This window comes from Crotalus tigris, unplaced genomic scaffold (genome assembly GCF_016545835.1).
Source record: "Crotalus tigris isolate CLP2741 ecotype Arizona unplaced genomic scaffold, ASM1654583v1 scf7180000019068.10715455, whole genome shotgun sequence".
Lineage (NCBI taxonomy): Eukaryota > Metazoa > Chordata > Lepidosauria > Squamata > Viperidae > Crotalus > Crotalus tigris.
Genome location: NW_024097358.1, coordinates 2,356,085 through 2,380,714, shown reverse-complemented (window position 1 = coordinate 2,380,714; position 24,630 = coordinate 2,356,085). Strand labels below are relative to the sequence as shown.

At 39.3% G+C, this 24,630-nt stretch overlaps 1 protein-coding gene across 2 annotated transcripts in view; it reads left to right on the top strand.

Moving 5' to 3' along the window:
- The window catches only part of NTRK3 (neurotrophic receptor tyrosine kinase 3), a 295,014-nt gene that overhangs the window by 88,791 nt on the left and 181,593 nt on the right, over positions 1-24,630 (top strand). For both annotated transcript variants that reach the window (XM_039358815.1, XM_039358816.1), the window contains exons 4-5: positions 10,498-10,566; positions 20,728-20,885. In XM_039358815.1, coding sequence (XP_039214749.1) covers positions 10,498-10,566; positions 20,728-20,885 — 227 coding nt within the window. The remainder of the gene's footprint in view (positions 1-10,497; positions 10,567-20,727; positions 20,886-24,630) is intronic.

Sequence of the window (24,630 nt, the reverse complement as noted above, 5' to 3'; positions counted from 1 at the left end):
ACTGCAGAAATCTACATCTAATACTGTACATAATAAAACAACCCACAAAAGGACCCCCCTCTTAGCCTAGTCCAAGGCCAGGGAAAAGAGCCAGGCCTTAATAGCTCATACAAATACAATTACGGTGAGGGTCCTACATCTGTGCCTCCCTCATTTCTCTGCCAAAATAATACCTCTAATCACAAAAAAAGATTGCTTGTCTTGACCTAGGAATTTCCATTATAAAGTTATAGTTTAACATGCAGAAAAATTACTCTGTGTTTGGTCTGTACGTTTTCATTTAATTGGATGGAAAACCTCATTGAAGGATGTTCTTTCATTACAAAATACTCTTTCTGGCGATCAGATTTACTTCCTGCTTTCCATGAAATCCAAGCAAACATTAAGACAGCATGAAGGAACTTCTCCCATTAGTTCCTTTTAGACTGGGACATCTGAGCAGAATTGGTGAGCTTCAGAGGAATAGAAAACAGCAGCAGCAGCAACCAGCACTCATCCTTTAAGTTCACAAATATTGAGAAATTTGAAAGAAATTCTCAGCCATCCAATTTGAGAAAGAGCCTTTTTAGTCAGGAGAACACGCTTGAGAAGTTGCAGAACAGATTTCAGCATAGTTATTAACAGCATTTGGCTGGAAGAAGCCTACATTTAGGATTTACCTGTATGAACCAGCATCTCAGATTGGCTTAAGAAGCCAATGGAAAATCAAGGGAGAAATTGCAATGTGCTTCCAGCTTACTTGAAAATGCCAGTCCTCCTTTACCCTTCTCTGACCTCTCCCAAACATAAATGTGCTTGTTTTCTCTTGGGAAGGTAAGGCAATTGCAATTTCCATAAATATAGCTACTTATTAGGCATTCTCTCCGTTATTTCTTTGCACAGAATAAACCTAAAAGCAAAACAAAGCAATATGAAGGAGCAGGTCATGCATACCACTTCATAGGGCTTTACAGCACTCTCTAAGCAGTTTACAAAGTCAGCCTATTGCCCCCAACAATCTGGATCCTCCTTTTACTGATCTCAGAAGAATGGAAGGCTGAATCAACCTTGAACTTGTCAGGATCGAACTGCTGGCAGTGGGCAGTGTTAATCTGCAATACTGCATTCTAATCACTGCCTCACCACAGCTCAATCCAATAGCCCACCAGTCTCTTCTTAAAAACCTCCAGTGATGCAGCACCCACAATTTCTGAAGGCAAGCTCTTCCACTGATTCATTGTTCTAACTGTCAGGAAATTTTGACATATTTCTAGTTTGGTTTTCTCCTTCATTAGTTTCCATCCATTGCTTCGTATCCTGCGTTCAGAGGCTTTGGAGAATAGTTTGACCCCCTCTTCTTGGAGAAGCAAATAAGAGGCATAAACAAGGAGTCAGACACACCCCCTTTTGACTCCTTGTTTATGCTATCCTATTTTCTCCAACCAACTGTAGTTTAGCATGATTGAATTCTGTGGATCCACATTTGTAAGTGAAAAATGGCTTACAAATGTCAGCTTACTTTCCTCTTCTCCTTATTTCCATATTTATGGAACAGAATAATGCATGCCTCCTGACACTTGGAGGATCCCAAGCAGTGTCTTTGTGAGGAAATGAGAGGGAGGGAGGGAGGGAGGGAGTGTGCCTCGCAGCCATGAAACACCACTTGTTCCATCCGTTTAATAATGAATCCAGTTCTGCTAACTCATTCACTTTTTCCTGTTTGTGAGTGAGGGGAGCATAGAAATCCTGACAGACTTTGTTCACCATGCCCTTTGACAGGCATTGTCTTGGCTGAAGCCTGCAGAGTCTTTGTGCTGATTTATTGAAGTTTTCACTTTAGGCTATTTTTTGCAGAGACTAATCCACAGCAAGCACTGAAGCGCTGCTGCTTCCTGAGATGTGTTGGTGTACTTTTCAACATTTATTCGTAGGGGTAAAAAAAAAAAAAAAAAAAAGGCAGCACATTCTGTCTAAGTGAGGGAAAACATCCACCAAACTAGACAGGTCAGAGGGGGGGAGAGGGGGGATTCAAATCGAATCAAATATCCTTATTACAGTCTTTGACCAGCCTTTATAATAAAAAGAATGCAACCAAATAAAGAAAGAAAGAAATAGTTTAAAAACAACTATTTGTTATTGGGGAAAAGGAAAAAAAGGACAACAAAACATCATTATCTAATTAATTGGTGCAGTTGTATAAACCTGGTGAAGATATTTGCCCACTTGATATGTGAGTGTAGGGTTAGAATCCCTTTCTGTAGGAAAGTGGGCAGAAGCTTAATGTGATCTCTGGTTTAAATGGTCCTGAAATTACACTAAGATGGGTTACAGGTTACTCATTTATTTAATCTATCTGTCTGTCTGTCTGTCTGTCTGTCTGTCTGTCTGTCTGTCTGTCTGTCTGTCTGTCTATCTATCTAATATCTGTCTATCTATCTATCTATCTATCTATCTATCTATCTATCTATCTATCTATCTATCTATCCATCTATCTATCCATCCATCCATCCATCCATCCATCCATCCATCCAGTAGTGGGATTCGAATATGTGAACAACCGGTTCTCTGTGTGGATACTACTTCCGGAAGTCCATTCTGGGCCTGGGCAACAAAAAATTAGCTACCGGTTCTGCCAAAGTGGTGCAAACAGGCTGAATCCGATCACTGTATCTATCTATCTATCTATCTATCTATCTATCTATCTATCTATCTATCTATCTTTCTTTCTTTCTTTCTTTCTTTCTTTCTTTCTTTCTTTCTTTCTTTCTTTCTTTCTTTCTTTCATTAATCCATTCATCAAATTCATTTGCTGCCATAGTTTCATTCCATACAGCATTAACCTTGTGAACTCTCAAGCTTCCTCCTTCCGTTATGTATTCAAGATGGACAGTATTTAATATTTATTGTTATGTATATGTAGGGGTGTGGGTCTATACATATGTTGTTCATAGTATGTTTAGGTGTGTGCCATGTATGTGTTTCACTTTGAGAGCAGGCAACTAAATTTCATTTTTGATGTGTGCCGTTGTGCCCACAGTAAAAAAAAAAATACATTAAAGGTTATCTTATCTATCTTATCTCGCAATTCAAGACAACTCTTTGTGCCCTATTGTATTAAACATTAAATTGAAATAAACATACAGTAGATACAATTTTTGATAAATGCAGCATCACTTTCTTTACCCTATCTTTCCTCTGTGTCAATTTTTAGTTTGTAACACTTTGGGAACAGAGACTTCTCATACCCACACAGTCTCCAGCATTATGCAGATAGGTACTGCTTCACCAATAAATGCAACCCTTGCTTATCTGCTTTTAGATCAGCTAAGTTAGAATTTTATTTTCTATGGGGTAGGCTGATGTGAGAAATTGGCAGCCTTGCCATCTTGCTATCTTGCTAACAATGACATCCTTGATACCTTGCTAACAATGACATGCAGATGAAATAAGTTTAAAATAGCTCGGGGGGGGGGGAAACGCATCTTGATATGTGAAATATGGCAGTTTGTTTAAAGGATTTCTGTGGATTTCATTAACAAAGGATGGATCAATTGTCACACTTGTAGGAATCTTTAATGAGCATGTGCAGGAATGGCTCAGATGCCTGAAAAATCAAGGAAATGCTGGGCTGCATCACATGAACCAAACCCCACTCTCTTCCAGCACTGATGATGTTTCCTTGTTGGGTAATGAAATGTCTGCAAGACAACAGCCAAGGTCAGAGAGCACCAAGGACCCCATAGTTGTTCTTTTCCTCCATCTCCCCCCTTTCTTCTCCTCGTCCTCCCAACAAACTCCACTGATGATGTTACCTAGTTGGGTAATGAAATATCTGCAAGAAAACATCCAAACTCAGAGAACACCAAGGAACCTACAATCATTAATTAGGCCATTGGCTTCAGTGACAGAGGAAAAACAAGCTACTCTGAGATAGAATGTAATGTTCTCAATTCTCTCAAGGACTTTAAAAAGCCCGACAGATTCTTGACAGGAAGGGGATGGCTGAAGCATATGGTATGTGTCGTGAGCAATGCATGCAAATTCCAATGCAAAACAGCACATCTTAATAGTTTACCTATCATCTCTAGGCCTAGCCGTTTTTTTCCTCAAATTCAAATTCAGAATAGAGCCAGAAGGGACCTTGAAGGTCTTCTAGTCCAACCCCCTGCTCAAGCAGGTGACGCTATACCATTCTGGACAAATGGCTGTCCAGTATTTTCTTAAAAACCTCCAGGGATGCAGCACCCACAACGTCTGAAGGCAAGCTGCTCCAGTGGTTGATTGTCCTCACTGTCAGGAAGGTTCTCCTTCATTCCAGGTCGCTTCTCTTCTTGATTCGTTTCCATCCATTGATTCTTGTCTCGCCTTCTGGTGCTCTGGAAAATAAGTTGACCCCCTCTTCTTCATGGCAACCTCTCAAATGCTGGAACTCTGCTATCATGTCACTCCTAGTCCTTCTCTTCTCTAGACTAGCCAAACCCAAATCCTGCAACCGTTCTTCATAGGTTTTCATCTCCAGGCTTTTAATCATCTTAGTTGCTCTTCTCTGCACTTTTTCCAAAGTCTCAGGTCAAGTGGTTTCACCCTTGTATGTCATGCAGGACACGGCAATGCCCCCCCCACCAGGACTACCACCAGGTGCTTGAAGAAGTTCACGTTACACTTCTAGTTTTATTCCAACCGTGCTCTCTTATCATTGGCAGCTTTGTGCAACTTATCCTCCAAATCAGCTTTAAAAAAAAAAAAAAGCTGGCAACCTGTTATTAAAATGCAACGAGAAACTTGCCTGTGCACAAACAAACACACAGAAGTGTCAGCTCTGAAGTGAAAGGCAGCCATTGAGGAGAAGGCCTGCTTGAAGAGGGTGGGGAAGGGTCTTTGTTGCTGTTGATGATCAAACAAACTCACCATCCCTAGGAGGAGAGGATGCTAAGGGCGCCTTCCTAGCAGGCATCTCCTACTGCTATTGCCTAGGACTGATCACAATAATATAGCTTGCAGCTTAATTACAGGGGCTCTTGTGGGTAAGTGTCATTAATGAGGCATCTGGCTTAATTTAGCTGAATAAAAATGCCTCTTAATAGTGCAGCCTTTCTTGCTGGCGCTTAATTGAGGGAAAAACAAACATGCCATTTCCCTTCACACTAAACTTCCAATTGCTCTGGATTTTCAAGGAGAAAATTCCTCTGGAAAATCTCAGAAGCTTTAAATAAAATGCAAACAAACTGTTGCCAGGAATCGGAGCACAGGGTACGTTCTGGCATGCCACCCGAGTGAGCGGTTCTTGTTTGTTTTCCACAGAAATGCATCGGGAATGATCCAGAGTGGTTTGATATAAGGTTTTCTTTTCTTCATTCTTCTAGCTCTGACGCTGCCCATCTTCCTAGTTAGCAGCTAGCTGAATGCCTGCGTACGCACCTAGATATATTGTAAATGGGAAATGTGGGGAATACGTTCACAAAATCAGAAACTCTAGGATGCCATTCAGAAGCATCAAGGTGGATATCTCCCTTGATGGGTCTGTATAAAAGAATCAAGGAAAGCTGACAGCAGCTCTTTATTTTCATGAGATCTCTAGGTTCTCCCAAGCGTTCTTAAAATAAGTAAGTAAGATGGACAGCCGGTTTGATTTGTTTGGAAGGGGGTCCACCTGCTTGGTAAAAGGATAAAAGAAAGTACCAATAGTACAGTGTTTTTTGAATTTATTTATTTATTTATTTATTTACAGTATTTATATGCCGCCCAATCCCAAAGGACTCAGGGTGGCGTACAAAGTTAAAAACAATGATAAAACAGTAAAATAAAGCAGTCATACCACAGTCATACCGCGAGTCCGATCATATCCCGCCCCCCCCGGGGACATCAGCCCCAGGCCTGCCGGAACAGGAGGGTTTTAACAGCCTTCTTAAAGGCCGGCAGGGTGGGAGTTGTTCGAACCTCGGGGGGAAGTTGATTCCACCAGGTCGGAGCCACCACAGAGAAGGCCCTTCCCCGAGGGCCCGCCAGCCGACACTGTCTGGCCGACGGGACCCGAAGGAGGCCCACTCTATGGGACCTCACCGGTCTCTGGGAACTATGTGGCAGAATGCGGTCCTGTAAGTAACCTGGCCCTATGCCATGAAGGGCTTTAAAGGTGATAACCAACACCTTGAATTGCGTCCGGAGACCCACATGATAGGGTTGATGCACACTCAATTGGTGCACTAGACCATAGAATCATAGGACTGGGAGGAACCTCAGAGCTTGTCCAACCCCATGCTCAAGGCAGGAGGCAGCTTGTCAAATGGTTGTCCAGTCTATTTTAAAAACAAAACAAAACAAGAAAACAAAAACCCAGGGATGGAGCACTCACAATTCCAGGAGGCAACCTATTTCATGGATTGTTCTTACTGTCAGAAAATTTCTCCTAGGTTGGATGTTTCCTTAACCAGCTTCCACCCATTACAATTCAATTACAATTACAGTACAATTCCCACCCCCAATAAACAGTCATAAAGCACATTCCCCAATTAGTTTGAAGTGGCCGGGCTTTCTCCCCAGCTCTCCAGCCCGCCAAAACATTTGTTTTTGGATTCCCATGGCAGAGTTATTATTATTATGACTAACTGAACTCTCATCCCGATCCCCCCTCCCAGCACCAACTAATTCTAAAAGCATAGAGAAAATGGCTGCATTTTCATCCGATGTTAGCAAGAGCATAGAGAAAATGGCTGCAAGAACATCCGATGTTAGCAGCATTGGTAAATGTACATATGCATTATACATTGGATGGACTTTGAAGACCATAATGGTATAGTTTACTTAGCACCTTAAACTAAACACACCACCTGATGACATAGTGAGAACCTCATTTAAAATGCTTGGAAAATGGAACAGAAAACAGTCAGGTGGACAACTTGATTCTTCTTCCCACAAAAACGTTCAGGGCAGGGTCACTTACTAGTTTGGGGCTATTTCTGCTTCCCATCATCTCAGTCTTGCAGTCCCATCTCTGCAAACTGAGATCAAACTGTAGCTTCTTCCCCAATGCGTAGATGTTCTCCTTGAACAGAAGGGTATTTGAACGCCGAAGACTTCCTGTCTCTCTGGATCTCCTGAGCCTTGAGCAGGACCCAGAGTAGCAGCTGGTGGCTTGGTGTGTGCAAAGAGTTAAATGGTGATTTTGTTATGGGCTGTGGCTTCCCAGGGTTTGCTTCGTGACTTCCTCTCTCCTGGCTCCGAGCATTTCCTTTAACAGGCCGTGCCCTTAATGAGCCTCTGGGTTTCTTGCTCACGATTCATGCACCTAGCCATTTGTGGCAGCAAACAAGGTCACAACAAGAGGGCATTATAATGTGCAGTAGAGCTGGGAAAGAATGGTGCTCAGGTGAAAGAGGGGAAGAATCCTGTGGCTTGCGTAACTCTTAGGAAGCATGTGTTGAGAGACACAGCGTGAGTGAGAGAACAGTGGAAATATGGATGGTTTGGGGAGAAATATAATATATTACACATTGGCAATCCAATATGAATAAAGGGTTTAGATTAGGAAGCTGTCTATGTATACGTACTGCAAGGGAGAGCAAGCTGATTCAAGCAGCACAATAAGTCACGTTTTTTTGAACAAGCCACAGTTGGCTTCTCATCATGTGCTAAGCCGCTGACCATGGTTTATCAAGCACTGTGGTTGGGTTCTCGTAATATGTTTCCCCAAACCACATTATGATTTCACACTCTTTCCTTATGCCAGAAACACTACAGATGATTCATATACAATCTGCTCAACAAAGCTACATTATAATTTTGCATTGTATGTATATGTAATAATATAATAATGATAAAGTTGGAAGGGACCTTGGAGGTCATCGAGTCCAACCCCCTGCTCAGGTAGGAAACCCTACACCATTTTGGACAAATGGCTGTCCAGTTTCTTCTTAAAAACTTCCAGTGTTGGTGCATTCACTGCTTCTGGAGGCAGGTTGTTCCACTAGTTAATTGTTCTAATTGTCAGGAAGTTTCTCCTTAGTTCTAGGTTGCTTCTCTCTTTGGTTAGTTATCAAAGGAGTTCTTTGTTGTTCTGATTTTTATTCAAACCATAACGCCGAAGCATTGTTGCATGGAAGTATTACTGTTCTGGTGTAGGTGTAAAACTGCTTTGGGTCAAAACATATAATATAAAGGGAAAGTTTCAAGGATATGTGTGGGACTGAATTTGAGAATTATCTAAATATTGAATGGAATCCATTAGGGTGTACCTTTCTTCAGATGACAACAAAACAACAATAATAACAATAATAATTTTTGACAGGCCCAATGGAAAAAAGTGTTTACCATGGAAACTTGAACATTAAAAGAAGTATCAGTATAAGAACCCGGAAAACGTATGCTGAAAATATGGGAGAGATATGAATATTTGTTTTATAAAAGAAAAAAAATTCTTCATGAATTTACATCAAATAGTAGCAGAGTTAACACATTGCAGAAATCTGTGAATGAAAACGGGTGGGATTTCTTTAAGGCTATTTCTAAATAAATCTATAAAAAAGGGCAGCAAGGGAGTGCTCCCCCCATTTTTTTAAAATATTGCCTGGCATGCATCCTTACATCATATACTTAAATGTTTTAAAATAATTATGTGCAGAAGTGTTATATAATGGGTCAACAACATCAAAGGTGTTTAAACTGACTGCATTGTGCAAATGAAATATTCTTTACTGTAATTTCTTTCTCTCCTCTTCCCTCACTCCTTTAAACAATTTATTTCCCCAAAATGTCTTGGAGAAAGAGTAAAGGGGAGGGGCAGTTGAGGATGCTAGCTTATAAATACTTCCTGGGGTAAATAGATTTCACACTTTAAGGGGGGAGCTATGCCTTTCTCAGCTGGAGTGGGGACTGTATGATAAAGTTGATCTTGGGTTGCCATGGCAATAGTCTTAGCGTGAATAACACAAAGATGTGAGAAACAATTTTAGGTCTCCCTCTCTCTCTCTCTCATTCCCTTGGTGTTAAAATTCCTTACTCTGATTTTGTAAAGTTTCCTTTCTGCCCTCTTCTTTGTTTTTGATATACAACCTACCACCTGGATCATTATGGTCTTCTCTACTTTTAAGATACTAAGGTTTGCATCGGACTACGCACACATTGTAGTGTGAGAATCAGAAAGCCAAAGATCCTAGAAATATGCTCTTCAACGTAAAGTCTTCCCACAAACTTCTTATTGCTACAAGCAGGAACTTTGTTATGTTGTTTTATGGAGAAAATGTTTGCTTTCTACTTTTGTATGACTTTACTTGCTGATGGTTAAATTGGAGAGTGAATATCATTGGGGTGATGTACGTAATATTTTTTTTGGGTAACTTGCATGATGATGGCACTAAACAAATGATGTAATTGATGCACATTATATCATTCAAATGTCAGTATGTTATTATGCAAATGAGCTATCATATAGCAAAAAATTAACCCATGCATGCAAAGTCTACAGAATTTAACAGTCTAGTAAACTGGTCTGGTTACTACGCCATATGATACCTTACCCTACCCTACTGTATTATACCATATTATATTATTTTATGCTCTGTGACATTAATTTTGCTCATAGCTTTACCTTTCTTGATTGGATTTACAAATTTTCTTAAGCCATGACTTTGTTAACCATGATTTGTTAATCACAGTGACTAGGATCACAGATAGCCCCAAGCCATAACTGAGTCATCTGACACCTAATGCTAAACATAAAGCAGATCACATTGGGACTTAATCACCGGTCAGTACTGTCATGTAGGAAACTCAATAATTATATTTGAATTAGTGAAACAACCTTGAAGATTATGTTAGTACTGTCTCCTTATGAAGATTGAGATAATAACGAGTAAGAAATAAAGGCTTCTTTAAAATCATAAATGTTCATGTTATATCCAGATAGTTATATACTTTATGTGTTTATCCACTGACATAACTATATGTTATTTATAATAGATAACTTTAGTAGCGAACTATTATTACTTGCTCATATATTGACAATGGATTAGGAGCAATGAAATGGGTTTTTAAAAAGCCATAAAGTAATACATAGTTGCTAATCTGGATAATTTCTATCAGTTGCTGGATTCTGATGTACAAATAAACAGATTCTGGATTATTCTGGGCATTCAGTTTTGCTTTAAAAATGCAAAATGGCTGGAATATACGCTATTTTGATCAATATTTGCTTATTTACTGGATCTACTTCCCTTTAAAATTAGATTGCTAATTAATCCTTGGAAATGGCAGCTACAGATTCTTCCTAATTTAATAGGCATTGCTATCCCTGCTCAGAGAGAGCATTTCACATACAGTCGATTTCCCCTTGTCTTTATTGTTCTTATTTTAGGATTTAAATGGAAAGGGAATTCTGGTTTAATTCCAAACTTGTAATATTTTCCATTCTAACAATTTTGTTTGTTTATTTCAATTTGCACTATCTGCTTGCAGAGGGGAATGAAGTTGCAAAGAGGAGGGGACGACTGATTAATTGTAAATTCTTTCTCTTTTTGTCCCCAGAAATCTCTCAGGTAACCGGCTGACCACTCTTTCGTGGTTACTCTTCAAGACACTGAGGCTTACGGAATTGTAAGTTTTCATGATCGAAGGCAAATATATGTGTCCCAGGATAATGATGCAAAAATGAATTTGGGTCGGTCACCAGAACCAAAATTTTACTCTTCCAAACTTTTGGACTCATGCTGGATCCCATCTTCAAGGAATTTCTCTCTACTGAAATATGTCCTTTGGGCTGTTCTGTGAGTTGTGTTTATGTGATGCCTTCCTATTGGCTGATTGGTGTGTCGATGGCTGGTGATTGATACTTCCAATGTGATCTACCAGATCCCCTGAGTGGATTGCCCAGGTGACTAGGACAAACAGGGAGGAAGCTAACCACCAGATTGCAAGAACACAAGCGAGCGATCAGACGAGAAAACCCAAACTCATTGGTAGCCTCACATTGCAATAAACAATGACATACAGTACATTCAATTCTGCAACTACTAAGATTGTTGGTCGAGCAGGCACAAAAACAGCCAGGGTAGTGATTGAAGCCTGAGAAATGGGCCCCATGTCAGTTAACAGGAGTGCTGATTTACCATTAGCTTATCGAGTATTTAGGAGCCGAGGACTTGCCAGCACAAGGAAACGACAGCCAATTGCCAGCCACCAACACACCAATCAGCCAATAGGAAGGCACCACATAAAAAACAACAGCCCAAAGCAGTTGTGTTCAAATCATATTGATTCAACTGGAGCATTTCTTCTCCAGCATGAATCCAAAAGCTCAGAAGAGTAAATCTCTGTAAGTTTTCATTCTACCTGCAAGTAGAGGGAGGAGAATCAGACGGGATAATTAAAAAGGGGTGGCTGCTATGAAAAATGCTGGTGACATGTCACCACCTCTTCTGAAATATATCTTAAAAGTTTTCCCATTTGCAACAATAGCTAATCTGCAGATTCAATACATGGTAGAGCAGAAGCATTTGCCAACTTTGGCAATTTCTTGTGAGTGGACTTCAGCTCCTAGAACTCATATCCAATGGAATTCTGGCATTTGAAGTCTACCCACATGGAAACTGTCAAGGTTGGGATATGTAGAGGAGCCTCCAAAGCTTTAAGTTGCCAAGAAATTCTCCTTACTAAATTGTACCAATTTTCAAAAATGACAACAGGAGTGGATTATTCAAGGAGTAGAATTATCTGACCCACAGTTCAGAATAGCTCATCAGTCTGAAACAACTGGGAGCTCTTTCTGCACCCATGAATTTTAGTAACCTAAAGCGGATCAAATTGGATTTCCTGTTGGAGGTCTAGTCATCTGAATCAATTTGAAGGTTCAAATCATATTGATTTCAACTGGAGCATTTGACTAAATGAGACAACTCACATACCTCTGTTCAATACATAGGGAACTAATTAATTAGCTGTATGAAACAGAACTAGTACAATTTTATGATTAAAATGCTAGAACTGGGACTGGTATGATCAGGGTTCAAGGCCACTTTCAGTTATGGAAACTGGCTAGTTGACTTTGGACAGCCTTTTGTCAGCAATTAAATATCTAATATAGACCCAGGAAAACCTTGACAAGTTCTTTGAAAGTGGCAGCTGATTCTTTCGATGTATTAATCGGAGAAAGATTTACAGGATGTCACATGTTTCAGACTGTCCCCTAGAAAATTTTGCTCTTTTTTCTTGTCAAAGAGCCAAAGAGTTGGATATTTAAACCGTCATATATGAAATTACACAGGGTGCTCTCAGTTGGGTTACCTATAAAAGTAATTTAGCACTGGAGCTAGAAATGGCAAATTTCCTATGCACTTAGTCTTTATTTTAAAAATGTATTGACTAATGATCTATTATTTAAGCTGGTCATAAGACTAATCAATTAATAAACCACTATTACTACTTCTACTGATCTACTACCACTTCAAGTTATAACATTAATATTAATCTATGAGACTGTAAATTGTGCAGGCTCATTCATTGCTTTGTTCGGTCTTTCTGATGAATCTCAAAAACTTTCTTGGAGATTCTCAGCCTCGGTTGGTAAAAAAATGTCTGTGCATCCATCAAAATGAATCAGAGGCCGGATTCAGACCTAGCAAGTCCTGAGTTGCTTAATTTTTGTTTTGCTGAAGAAATCATCACTTAGGATTTGCAGGGCACTATGGTTTAGAAAGCACCTACCTGCTACTATTACTATTACTACATGTTCACAAATAAGTGAACATGTAATATGTAATCGTGTAGTATCAAATAAATAAACAAATAAATAAAGGCAGTCCTTGACTTACCACAGTTCATTTACTGACCATTCAAAGTTACAACGGCAGTGAAAAAAGTGACTTTTTCACACTTACGACTTTTGCAGCATCCCCCGGGGGGGTCACGTGATAAAACTTCAACTGGTTGGCAACGGGTTCATATTTATGACCATTACAGTGTCCCAAAGTCACGTGATCCTCTTTTGCGACCTTCTGACATACAAAATCAATGGGGAAGCCAGATTCACTTAGCAACTGTGTGGCTAACTTAACAACGGCAGTTAATTTATTTAACAACGGTGGGAAGAAAGGGCATCAAATGGGGCAAAACTCAACTTGACCAATCTTTGCCTAAGCAACAAAAATTTTGGACTGGGTTGTGGTCATAAGTCAAGGACTACCTGTATCTAAATGAAATAAACCTTTTTTAAAAACATTATGTATATGCTTAGATTATATATGACCCTGTTTTCCTCTTGACCAAGAAAGATTTAAATACTGTAACTTAGCAAAACATAATAAATGCCTTTGATTAAGTCAAGCCACAGCAATATCGCTATTGGTTCAGCTGGAACCTGAACTTCAGTGTATTGAATTTTGGGAAGATGTTGACTAGAATCTTACAACATACCAAAAGCCGGCATTTTTAGTACGATAGCCTTGGCTGCGTTTCTGACAGAAGCCCGACAAAACAGAGACTTTTTGACCTCCTTTGTTGCTGCAACTGAAACAGTATTCCTACCTCTGTAGAATGATGGTTTAGCATCTCCTCCAGGACCTGCCAAGTCCTTCAGGACCCAGCTTGTAGCCTTCTGAATTATAGATAAAGCATTCAACCCTGCTCAGGAAGAATAAGCGGACATGAAATCAATGGAGTGGTGCCCTGGTAACCTGTTTTGTTGAGTTTTAGCCATAGTTGTGCATCAGAAATAAAAAACATATATACGTTACATAGGATTCATCCTAGAAGACCACGGGAATATCCCATTCCTATCCCTTACCTGAGATCAATAAAACTGTAAATGAGAAGTGACTTATAGAAGAAGAAGGAGGAGGAGGAGGAGGAGGAGGAGGAGGAGGAGGAGGAGGAGGAGAAGAAGAAGAAGAAGAAGAAGAAGAAGAAGAAGAAGAAGAAGAAGAAGGAAGAAGAAGAAGAAGAAGAAGAAGAAGAAGAAGAAGAAGAAGAAGAAGAAGAAGAAGAAGAAGAAGAAGAAGAAGAAGAAGAAGAAGAAGAAGAAGAAGAAAATAATCCCCAAGGAAAGTCTGCCTGTAACCATCCATGTAAGCGCAGCATATTTCATTACTATTTTTCCTTGCTGTCGAGTGGTTAAATGAAGAAAAAGAGCAATTGGCCATATTGCATAGATAAAGCAATGCTCATTCTCAGCAAGGGCATCTGGCTAAAACGCTGACATTGGAATTGATCCCCTGTGCTAATGGCAGCATCAACATTTTCTTGTCTTGTTTCGGTTAATAGCTTGAAGGAAGAGAATTGGTTTGTGGCAATGGAGTTTTCAGATTGGATTTTAAGTGGAACCAGGGTTTACAGAACAGAGATACCAGGCCTGAGTGAGAGGGGTGATCTTTGCTAAAACGCAGCGCATATCCAGTAACTTTGTCCAGCTATTAGAGGAGCTCCATATGAGGAGCTGATGGACAATAAAATAAAGTAGCGGCTTTTGTTTTGCTTGTTAGCAATAGCAACTTAGATTGATATATCGCTCCATAGTGCTGGGCAGCCCTCTCTGGGCAGTTTGCAATGTCAGCATATCGTCCCTGAAAATCTGGGTCCGCATTTTACCAAGCTATGAAGGAGGGAAGGCTGAGTCAACCTTGAGCCTTTTAGGATCGAACTCCAGGCTGTGGGCAGAGTTAGCCTGCAATATTGTATTCTAATTACTGCACCACCAGGGGGCTCTTTTTGGAACCAAGGTCTGTATTGGCTCATACAGCAGCCTTGAGAGGATGTTTTGAAGCTTTTAGAGCCATAATGTATTCCTTTCTGCATTCAGGTTCTCTCTAATTATCATCTGAAATGTGTGGCTTTCTAAGGTTTGGCTAAACGTTCCTCCATTGCATAAAAAGGTTTATTTTTTCTACCTTATTCTGAAGGTTCTGTAATTTTGTGTCTATGTGTGTTTAGAAATTAGTGATTTCTAGTTTCCTCTAATTAACGTATTTTCCGGCGTATAAGGAGACTCGGCGTATAAGATGACCCCCGACTTCAGCGCTGATTTCAACGCTTTAGAAAGTCATATGCCAGAAAATATGATATCTTGGCTTTGCCTGCCTGAGCCTAGTGGTTTAGACTCTCCAATGTATCTTAAAGTAAATATGTCTACCATTGGAAACACGGCTTCTATGTCCATTTTTTCCCACTGTGCTATACTTTTCACAATTAAAACTTGCAGGCATTGGGATAAAAGCAAGGAGAAGGCAAGATAGATATATCTCCCCCAGTATAGTTTCTTAGTCCACTTAACTGGAGGAGTGAACACAGATCTTCCATGGCAGAGCAATATCCAATATTCTGCCAAAATCTGTTTGTCGTTTCTCATACTTTTTCTTCCTAAGTTGTTCTACTTGGTTGTCAAAATATCTTCTTCTTGGAGCTATTAATAGTAGAACAACAGCAATACAATGCAGTTCAAAAATAATACAATAATACAACAATAATAACAATAGTGTTGATGTTTTCTGTTGCACATCTGATCATCACTCTGAGGTCTCCCTTGCCATACACACTTCCCAATCTGAGAAAGTTTCTTATAGTAGTCTTCCCATTAGTATTTAATGGAAGGCAGGGAAGATAAGAATGATTGGAGAGAAGTGTTATTCAGTCGCTGTGTCTGACTTCGTGATTCCATCCTCCATTGCCTCCTGGAGTTTGCCCAAATTCATGTTCATTGCATCCAAGACACTGTCTAACCATTTCGTCCTCTGCTGTCTTCTTCTCCTTTTGCCTTCAGTCTTCCCCAACATCAAGGTCTTTTCCAATGAGTCTTTGCTTCATATCAAGTGGCCAAAGTATTGGAGCTACAGTTTCAGTATCTGTCATTCCAAAGACCAGTAAGAGTTGATTTCCTTCAGGACTGATTGGTTTGATCTCCTTGCAGTCCAAGGGACTCTCAACAATGAAAGATAAGACATTCAGAGATAGCTTTTGGTCATCTCAGCTTTAAACAAGAGAAGGAATAGCATCCCCTAGTCATGAGAAACCTGTAACCTGTTATTTTTCTTTGAAACAAAATCATAAAAGCAAATGTATTTTTAGCAGACGCAAGAAGTGGCAGAAAACAAATTCAGAAGTAATGATCTTTTCAACCTTTATTCAACAAATGCCATACTCAAAAAGTAAATACTCACTCCATGTTTCTGATAACAACCAAATCATAGCCCTTTGCTTCCTTGGAAGTCTTTAATCCTTCTTTGAAGCTCATTGTAAAACAAGTCTCCCTCCAAGCTTGTCCCATCTCCATCCTTTTTCTTCACTACTCTTATACAAATTAAAATGCCACTTCAAACTCACTTGCCCTTTCCAAGAATACACTGTGCTGAATCACATCTCCTGAGGAGGAAATTTCCAGTCTGGGTCCAGCTCCAACTTCTGTGGTTCTTAAGCAGATGGCCACAACTAAAGGAAAAATAACTCTGAAAAGGGTGCTAAGAATAGAACTAATTTACCCCCACTTACACGGAAACTCTTTTGAATGTGTAATGTTTCTAGTTTCTTCTTTATTACTTTAGTCAAACTAGTGCAAAGCAAAGAAATTCTTCCTCCTCATACATCAGGTTTCAATCAATCTGATAGGGAAAAATTTGTGATTGAACTTCTTTCTAATTCTTTAGCAACTTTGGCAGAATTCCTCTATTTGAAGAGGGAAGCTCTTGATCTCACCTCCAGGGTATGTGCAGAGTGTGAAATGAGCAAGAAAACCAGGCCTCAAAGTAAAACAATCCTAAACAGTGGAACAGGCTGGCCATTCTCCTTTGCTTCATCATTCGTATTTATTTATGTATTTCTTTCTTTCTTTATCCAATTCATTTGCTGCCCATCTCACGGTTCAAAGTGACTTTTCTACAGATAGCCCTCGATTTATGACTATAATTCTGAGCTCAATTATAGATTGAGTTTATCACATTTTTTTGTGGCACTCATAAAGTGAACGCCACGTCATTAAGCAAATCCATTACACCTAATGAATTTTTTCTTTTCAGAAACTGAAAGTAAATGCAGGAAACCAGCAAAACAAAATGTTTAAAATGTGGTCGTGTTACGTCATCCGGTTTCCAAGCATCCATATTGCAATCATGTGACCGTGGGGGAGGGAGTGTGACCAGTGTAACTTCAAAATTGGATATTCTTTTGGGGAGGGGATCCATCATAACGTCTGACAGTTGCTAAGCAACTGGCCATAAGCTGAAGACTACCTGAATGTGTGTTGAATGTTTGTCTTTTGAGAAGGGATTGCCGGTAAAGATGGCTAGTATTTTCTAAATGCTTTGTGAGGTAGAGAAGATCTTGTCCACAGCACAAACTAAGTGTGGAGGTGAAATACAGGTAGGCCTTGACTTATGACCTCAATGGCGCCCCAAATTTTTGTTGTTAAGTGAGACATTTATTAAGTGAGTTTTGCCCCATTTCACGACTTTTCTTGCCACAGTTTGTTAAGTGAATCCTGGCAGTTGATACGTTAGGAACCCGGTTCTTAAGCGAATCTGAGTTCCCCGTTGTCTTTGATTGTCAGAATGTCACAAAAGGGGATCCCATAACCCCGGGACAGTGTAACCGTTGTTACATCATTGCCCAGCCTCTGAATTTTGATCACGTGACCACAGGGATGCTGCAAAGGTCGTAACTATGAAAAACGGTCGTAACTCACATTTTTCAGGGCTATTGTATCTTTGAACAAGCTGTTGTAAGTCAAGGAGTACCTGTAGATCAGTCCTACCACACCGAATGCAGTGTTAAGCGAAGCACTCCCCTTTCACCCTCTCCTTATATTTACTTAGGAGGTGACCAAGCGATATATATGTTAAAAAAAAGAAGAAACTCAACATTGGTTAAGTCCCAAAGGAGAAGAACACTAGTACACTATTAAACATGTGCTATGTCCAGTAAAAAGCTGGGAGTTAATTTGCACAAAAGCCCCCTTAAGTATTGCCATTAGCTGCATTATACTATCAATACTGCTAGGCCAAGCCAATGGAGGAATCCCTTTTCTCCAGCGTGGGGTTTTTACATTATTCATAGGAGAATCTCATGCATTAGGAATGATCCAAAAGGCTGTGTTATATTACTTACAGTTCTGCTTCTGAAGGGTTGCAATAGCAGCTCTCCCTAGCAGGCCAGTTTTAGGGGAAAGTATTTATAATATCTTTATTTTTTACTTTGGAATTGTCTACAGCGCTAAGTCCATGCATAAATTCAGGGAAGTAGGAAAAACCCTTGCAAGGACAATTGCTACGGGGCAGAACATAGACTTGGCAAGCAAAGGGAACTAGGCTCCAAATTATGGGATTCCTCCAATTAAAACCATGTTTCTCAAACTTGGCAACTTGAATAAGTATGGATTTCAACTCCAGAGGGCTGGCTGGAGAATTCTGGGCATTGACGTTCACATATCTTCAAGTTACCAAGTTTAGAAACACTGATTCAGCCCAAGATATTTTCTTGTCTTATTCCTATGGCTTCCTCTTTCTTCTTCACATTAAATTTAATTCCATCTTTCTTGAGTTCAGAGGGGTATATAAAGTGGATCTTCCAGATTATAATCTCTCAGCAATCCTCAGAAAAAGATTGGAGTAAAGTAATAGTAGGCTCCATAAATCAACCAGTGAAATTTGCGGAAAAATAGGGATTGGATCCCAGTCTCCCTAGTCCCAGTTCAACACCTTGTCTACTAGACTGCACTGGCTGTTAATAAAATAACAGTCTCTTGGATTAAAGAGCTGAAAATACTGTGGCTGTGTTTCCTGATACTTAAAGGGAACAAACATAGCGAACTGAGTATAAAATAGTATGATGCTATAGAATCTGCTGTATTCAATGACTGACTTTTCTGCTTCAATGTTTTATGCTGTAAGTAGCCCAGAATTATTGGATATGAGATAGGTGGCAAATAAATTTTGATAGATAGATAGATAGATAGATAGATAGATAGATAGATAGATAGATAGATAGATGATAGCTAGCTAGCTAGCTAGCTAGAGGAAGGAAGGAAGGAAGGAAGGAGAGAGGAAAGAAGGAAGAGAGAGAGAAAGGAAAGAAAGAAAGAAAGAAAGAAAGAAAGAAAGAAAGAAAGAAAGAAAGAAAGAAAGAAAGAAAGAAAGAAAAGATCTAAATACACTCAGTAAACAGAAAGTTAAGCCTCTTTCTGCCTTCAGGATAAAACTCAATATGTGGTTTCAAACCACCAATACTGTTCTCACCCTGCCTTTCATTTGGCATTATAACCATCCCTAGTCCAGTTGGTCCAGCTCTAGTTCATAGCAAAGAAAGAGAAGAAAATAAAAAACTGATACCCTATTTCCCCCAAAATAAGACCCAACCGGAAAATAAGCCCTACCATGATTTTTCAGGATGCTCATAGTACTGTATAAGCCCCAGTTAAGATCGGCAGCCAGATGGATGCATTTAGTACCGTATTTTCCTGAATATAAGCCCTAACCAGGATAGAATAGAATAGAGCTGGAAAGGACCTTGGAGGTCTTCTAGTCCAGCCCCCTGTTCAAGCAGGAGATCCTATACCATTTCAGACAAGTGGCTGTCCAGTCTCTTCTTAAAAACCTCCAGTGATTGAGCGCCCATGATCAGTTTCCAACCATTGCCTTCTGGTCTTTTGGAGCAAAAATTAATATAAGACCTGGTCTTATTTTCAGGGAAACACGGGTAAAGAAAGTGAGCCAACTTGGGCACTGTTTTTGGTTTCCTGTCATTCCTATTATTTTTAATATTACTTCTGCTTCTTTTTGAACATTTTACCAGTATTCAAATACTCTGTTTTGGCTTCTAGATGCCCACAAGAGATCTATCAGCACTATCTTTTGCATGGAAACTGTAAATTCTTAAGGGAAAGCAAATATACTTTCAGGCATACAGCAATGCTGCTAGTTGTAAAATATCAATAATAATAAAAAAATATCAGTATATAAAATGTAAGTGTCTTTTAAACAAAATACATTAAAACATCAGCATTGCCAGCTGGGTCAATGAGGTCAAACAATATACAAAGTTGGCTGCTTCATTCAATTAAATTGCATGATGGCTTGTAAGTTGCCCCATCTCCTTAAGCAGCAGGAGCTCATCGTCAATGCATTAAGACAGGGGTATTATGGATATAGTCCTGAATTTATTGAGCATGTCTGGGCAAGGAGAAGAGGAGACAAGCTAAATGAAAACTCATGATCCCTGCATGACCTTATGAATGTCAAGGTGTTTAGAACAAGAAACAGGAGATATTTCAAAGGGGGGGGGGGGAAAGCTAAGACTTAAATTCAGTAAAGATAATTCAGTAATGATGGTCTCATTTTGATCCTCCCCAGTACTGTTATCGGCACACTAAGCTAGTAATGGCTGTGAGGTTTCCCATCGAATCCAATAGATTAATCAACTGAAGTTTAGTTGATTAATCTGAATCATTGTTGATTAAGAAGAGATTGGACAACCATTTGTCTGAAATGGTATAGGGTTTCCTGCTTGAGCAGGGGGTTGGACTAGAAGACCTCCAAGGTCCGTTCCAACTCTGTTATTCTATAGCACAAATGAAAAATTCTAAAATTTTCTATGGAGAATGTCAATCAATACCTATCAATACCTGTTATACAGTTAGGTTTACTATCATGGAGGTGGGTGCTAAATGAATCAGAGTTTTACATTATCCTCACCTTCATGTCATATCTGAACTGGGCTATGGAACTGGGTATTTTGCCTTTTGCTTCTCTTTTCTCACAATCTAAACTTTCTCTTTCTACGCAGGAAGTTGGAAAATAATATTTTTAACTGCAGCTGTGATATCCGTTGGATCCAGCTGTGGCAGGAGAGAGAAGAAGCCAATTTGCAGAACCAGGACTTGTACTGCACAAGCATGGAGACCAGTCACATACACATACAGGAGCTGAATATCAACCAGTGTGGTAAGGAAGTGTATATAATTGGGCACCTGTTGATCTTCCAGCATTGTTATCTTTCCTTCTACTTCTGATTTTCAGGCTTTGAGTCATTGCTCACGTAGACCAAATAGCACCATTATCAATGCAGAGAGGATCAGCATGCTCAAATAACTCCACAATTGCAGGAATATTGGTGTGTGTGTGTGTGTGTGTGTGTGTGTGTACAGAGTTGTAATTACTGTGCCTGAAAATCCAAAAATACTGCAGTATATGGGTTTGCAAGGGCTCACGCAAACCTGATTACGTCTGGAAAACTGGGGAGAATGGCAAATGAGTGGGGTGCAGTGATTATTATTATTTCCTGCTAATTATTACTGAGTGATATACATTGGTGAATAAGCATTACAAAATTGAGGTGCATAGAGAATTATTAATTTTTCAAGAGACTAGGAGAAAAATCTGCTCTAAAATAATTAGAGAAATCCTTTTCCCCACATCTCTAATTGATTCATTGATTGCACCAATGAACTTCTGGTCCATTTTCATTTCACATACATTCATCCCTCCCATTTATTATCTCTCTCTCTCTCTCTCTCTCTCTCTCTCTCTCTCTATCATCTCTCTCACACACTTAAATATGAATTTCTAAAATACATAACTTAAAATATCTTTTACTATTTCTATTTTTGAGCTAAGAACTTCCCTGGAATGTTTGGATGCATTCAAAGCAGATTAATAAATGAATTTGGATCTGCCCATTTCTTTAGGAAGCACAGTTCAGATCAATTTCTTCTCCCAAGTTCAAATTTCTCAAATAACTTTCTGTCTAATCTGCACAGGTATACACTGATGTGCTTATGCATACTGTTGCTATCTTTTATTTTTTAGTAGCAGTTGCAGCTTTTTTCTGGTCCTCTCATCAAGGTATCTTTGGCTTTACCACCTTGTGTGTCAGCCAAACCTATTTATTAGGAATCTCCTGAGATTTTGAACAGCTGCATCTTTGTGGCTCTCCTCCGTATATTCTAGAATTGCATGTGGCTTTCTTTCTTGTTCTTTTTTTTTTTAAAGAACAGATGGAAAAGATAAGAACCAGAACATCAATGATATACATGGCTACCAGTTTCATTTATTTGCCTCTGGGTAAAAGTCCTCACATAGCACTTGAATAATACATAAGGAGAAATGCTTCTAAAATTATTCCCTTCCAGATTTGTCCCCAGATCTTGGAATTCTACACTGCCTGGTCTTAATTCCAAAGTGAAACTAATGCACTGTGGATCCACCCATAGTGGATGCTTTCAAATATTCAAATACTGTATATATCTCAGCTTATGCATCAAATAAAAAGCAAAACAGAACAGAGTAAGATAAGAATTCTTGGTGCAAGAATTAAGATTCCTTCCTTCCTATAAAGGTTCAAATTACATTTTGATGCTCATGTCTGTCTTTCTTGTTTAATTAATATTAATCCTGGGTAGATTTTTATCAGGACCAGGAAAGTTGTAACTCTTCTGACTCCAAGCAAAATACTAATTAAAATTATGACCGAACTATATGCTTTGGGAAGTAGATGGAAGGATATAGATATTAGATGCTAAATTCTTGAGAACATGCGCATGTGTGCATTTCTATGGCAATGAAGGCTGGAGGTAGCAAGATGGAAAACAAGCATCCTGGGAGAAAACAAGGATCATGTAAGAGAAGGTCAGGCAGAGCTGGGGGTGGAGGTGGAATTAAGCAGGTAATCAGCCTAGAGTCCTTACATTCCCACAAATGGTTTAAGTCCAACCCCTATTGAAATCCATTTATCTGACACCAATTTAGTCTTGCACTTTAGTTAATTAGATTCTTATTTATAGGCTTGGACAATAAATCTTCTGAACTGCAACTTAATGTATGGTCCTGATTTTTTTTTTCTGTGTGCTTGACAGATCATTATGTAAAATAATCTGAAAGGGTGACAAAATTAGCAAGATTGCCATTTTTGTATGAAAGACCTTATTGAAAAGGATAGACTACCCTAGATTGGGATTGACTGCAGGGGTGGTGATTTATTACGAATATGTCCTACTCTTTTCTCTGTGTTAGTTTTACAGTTTGCTGATAAGATAGAATAATAATATTTATTGTTGTGAATTCAGTATTTAAACTTTTGAACCCATGGAAATATGTATGATGACATTCCTAGAGTCTGTAGAAGCTGATCTTTGTTACTAGAAGTGTTTACTATCGGCAGTAAAAATATCTACTCAAGCCAAGTCCTTGACTTTCCCATGAGAGCTGTTGAGTGCAGTTTCAGTTCCTAAAAGGAGAAAATAATTTCAGTAGCCTTCGAGTTACCCTTGACAATGATGAAGTTCCAAGTAAGGGTAGCTTTGATAGGAACAGATTAATTCTTGCTGTTGCTCTTGGAAAACAGAACAATATACTGAAAAACCTGTCTAGGTTCAAGTCAAATGAAAAGAGTTTCCATTTGTTCTGTTTTGCTTTGATTTGATTTGCTGGGGAGCAAAAGCAACCCCATCAAAGAGGGGTGGCTTGTAAGGAGAGCCATTCTTAAGCATGAAAATAGGGGATGATAGTAAAGAGATCCCTGTTGCCAAGGAAACTGTTTCAATTCAAGCATCTTAATTCCAAGGACACCCGTATCTTCCTGTATCAATTTAAATTAAGAGAAAAAGAGATTCGTGCTTACATCTCTTTGGTATATTATATTGATGACCAGAATTCCAGTACAATATTTCCACCAGAGAGCCATTTAATTTGATTTATGAGAATTTGTTTTCGCGTATTATTTCAAAGAAGATCTGTTTTTTGGGGGAGGAAATCATAAATGTTTAAAGCTGGAAGGGACCATTTAAGACCACTGAATCCACAGCAAAGGTGAACTGGGAAAACATTACTTGCTCTAACCTGGAGTGGATTTATGAACATTAATTTCCTAAGCAAGGTAATAAATTTCAATCTCTGCCTGCCCCTGTAGTTCTCCCCAAGACAACTGGAAGGCAAGCTCTCCTTGCTTAGATACTTCCATCTTAATTGGAGTTCTTCTTGTTTGTGTGAGTAATCCAGTGTGAAAGCGATTCTTAGCTTTCTCTATCCAAGCTTGTGTCTCCATGATTGAGTGGAGGCTAGCTTACTAAACTCTAATCTCTATAACTCAGGTTGAACTCTGGAGTCCCTTGTGTTCTTTGAACCTGTTTCATTATCTAGGTGGGTAACATCGTGGATGATAGACTAGCACTAATGATGTTTCCTAGTTAGGTAATAAAACATCTGCAAGCAAATAATCAAGCTCAGAGAACACCGAGGACTCCCCAGTTACTAAATTATTCTCTCTACTTCTCATACTCAAGCTGTGATGGATGCTGTTTAGACAGTCAAAATGGCACCCCCCACCTGGAAGAGAAGAGGTATCAGTTGATCTGGAGATTTCAAAGAAAAAAAAAATAACAATTATTTAGGAAGGAAACATGGAGAAGGAGGAAAAAGGTGATTCTAAAGCAGTTTAATAGGAATTGAGCATGTTGAGTTGCTATGGAAACATGATTGAGATGTGAGTGTGTTAAAATGCAGGAGAAAAGGGGGAACAGAGTTCTGGACTCCTGCATGGGTTGCACTCTTTTTAAAATATATTGTTGAAGTTTCTCTCTGGATGTGTGTGTCTGCCTGGAGCTTCAATTGGTAATAAAATAAAGGAAGCTTCAATTGGTAATAAGACATCTCCTCAAAGCAAAACAGGGTAGGCAACCTTGGCTCTTTTATG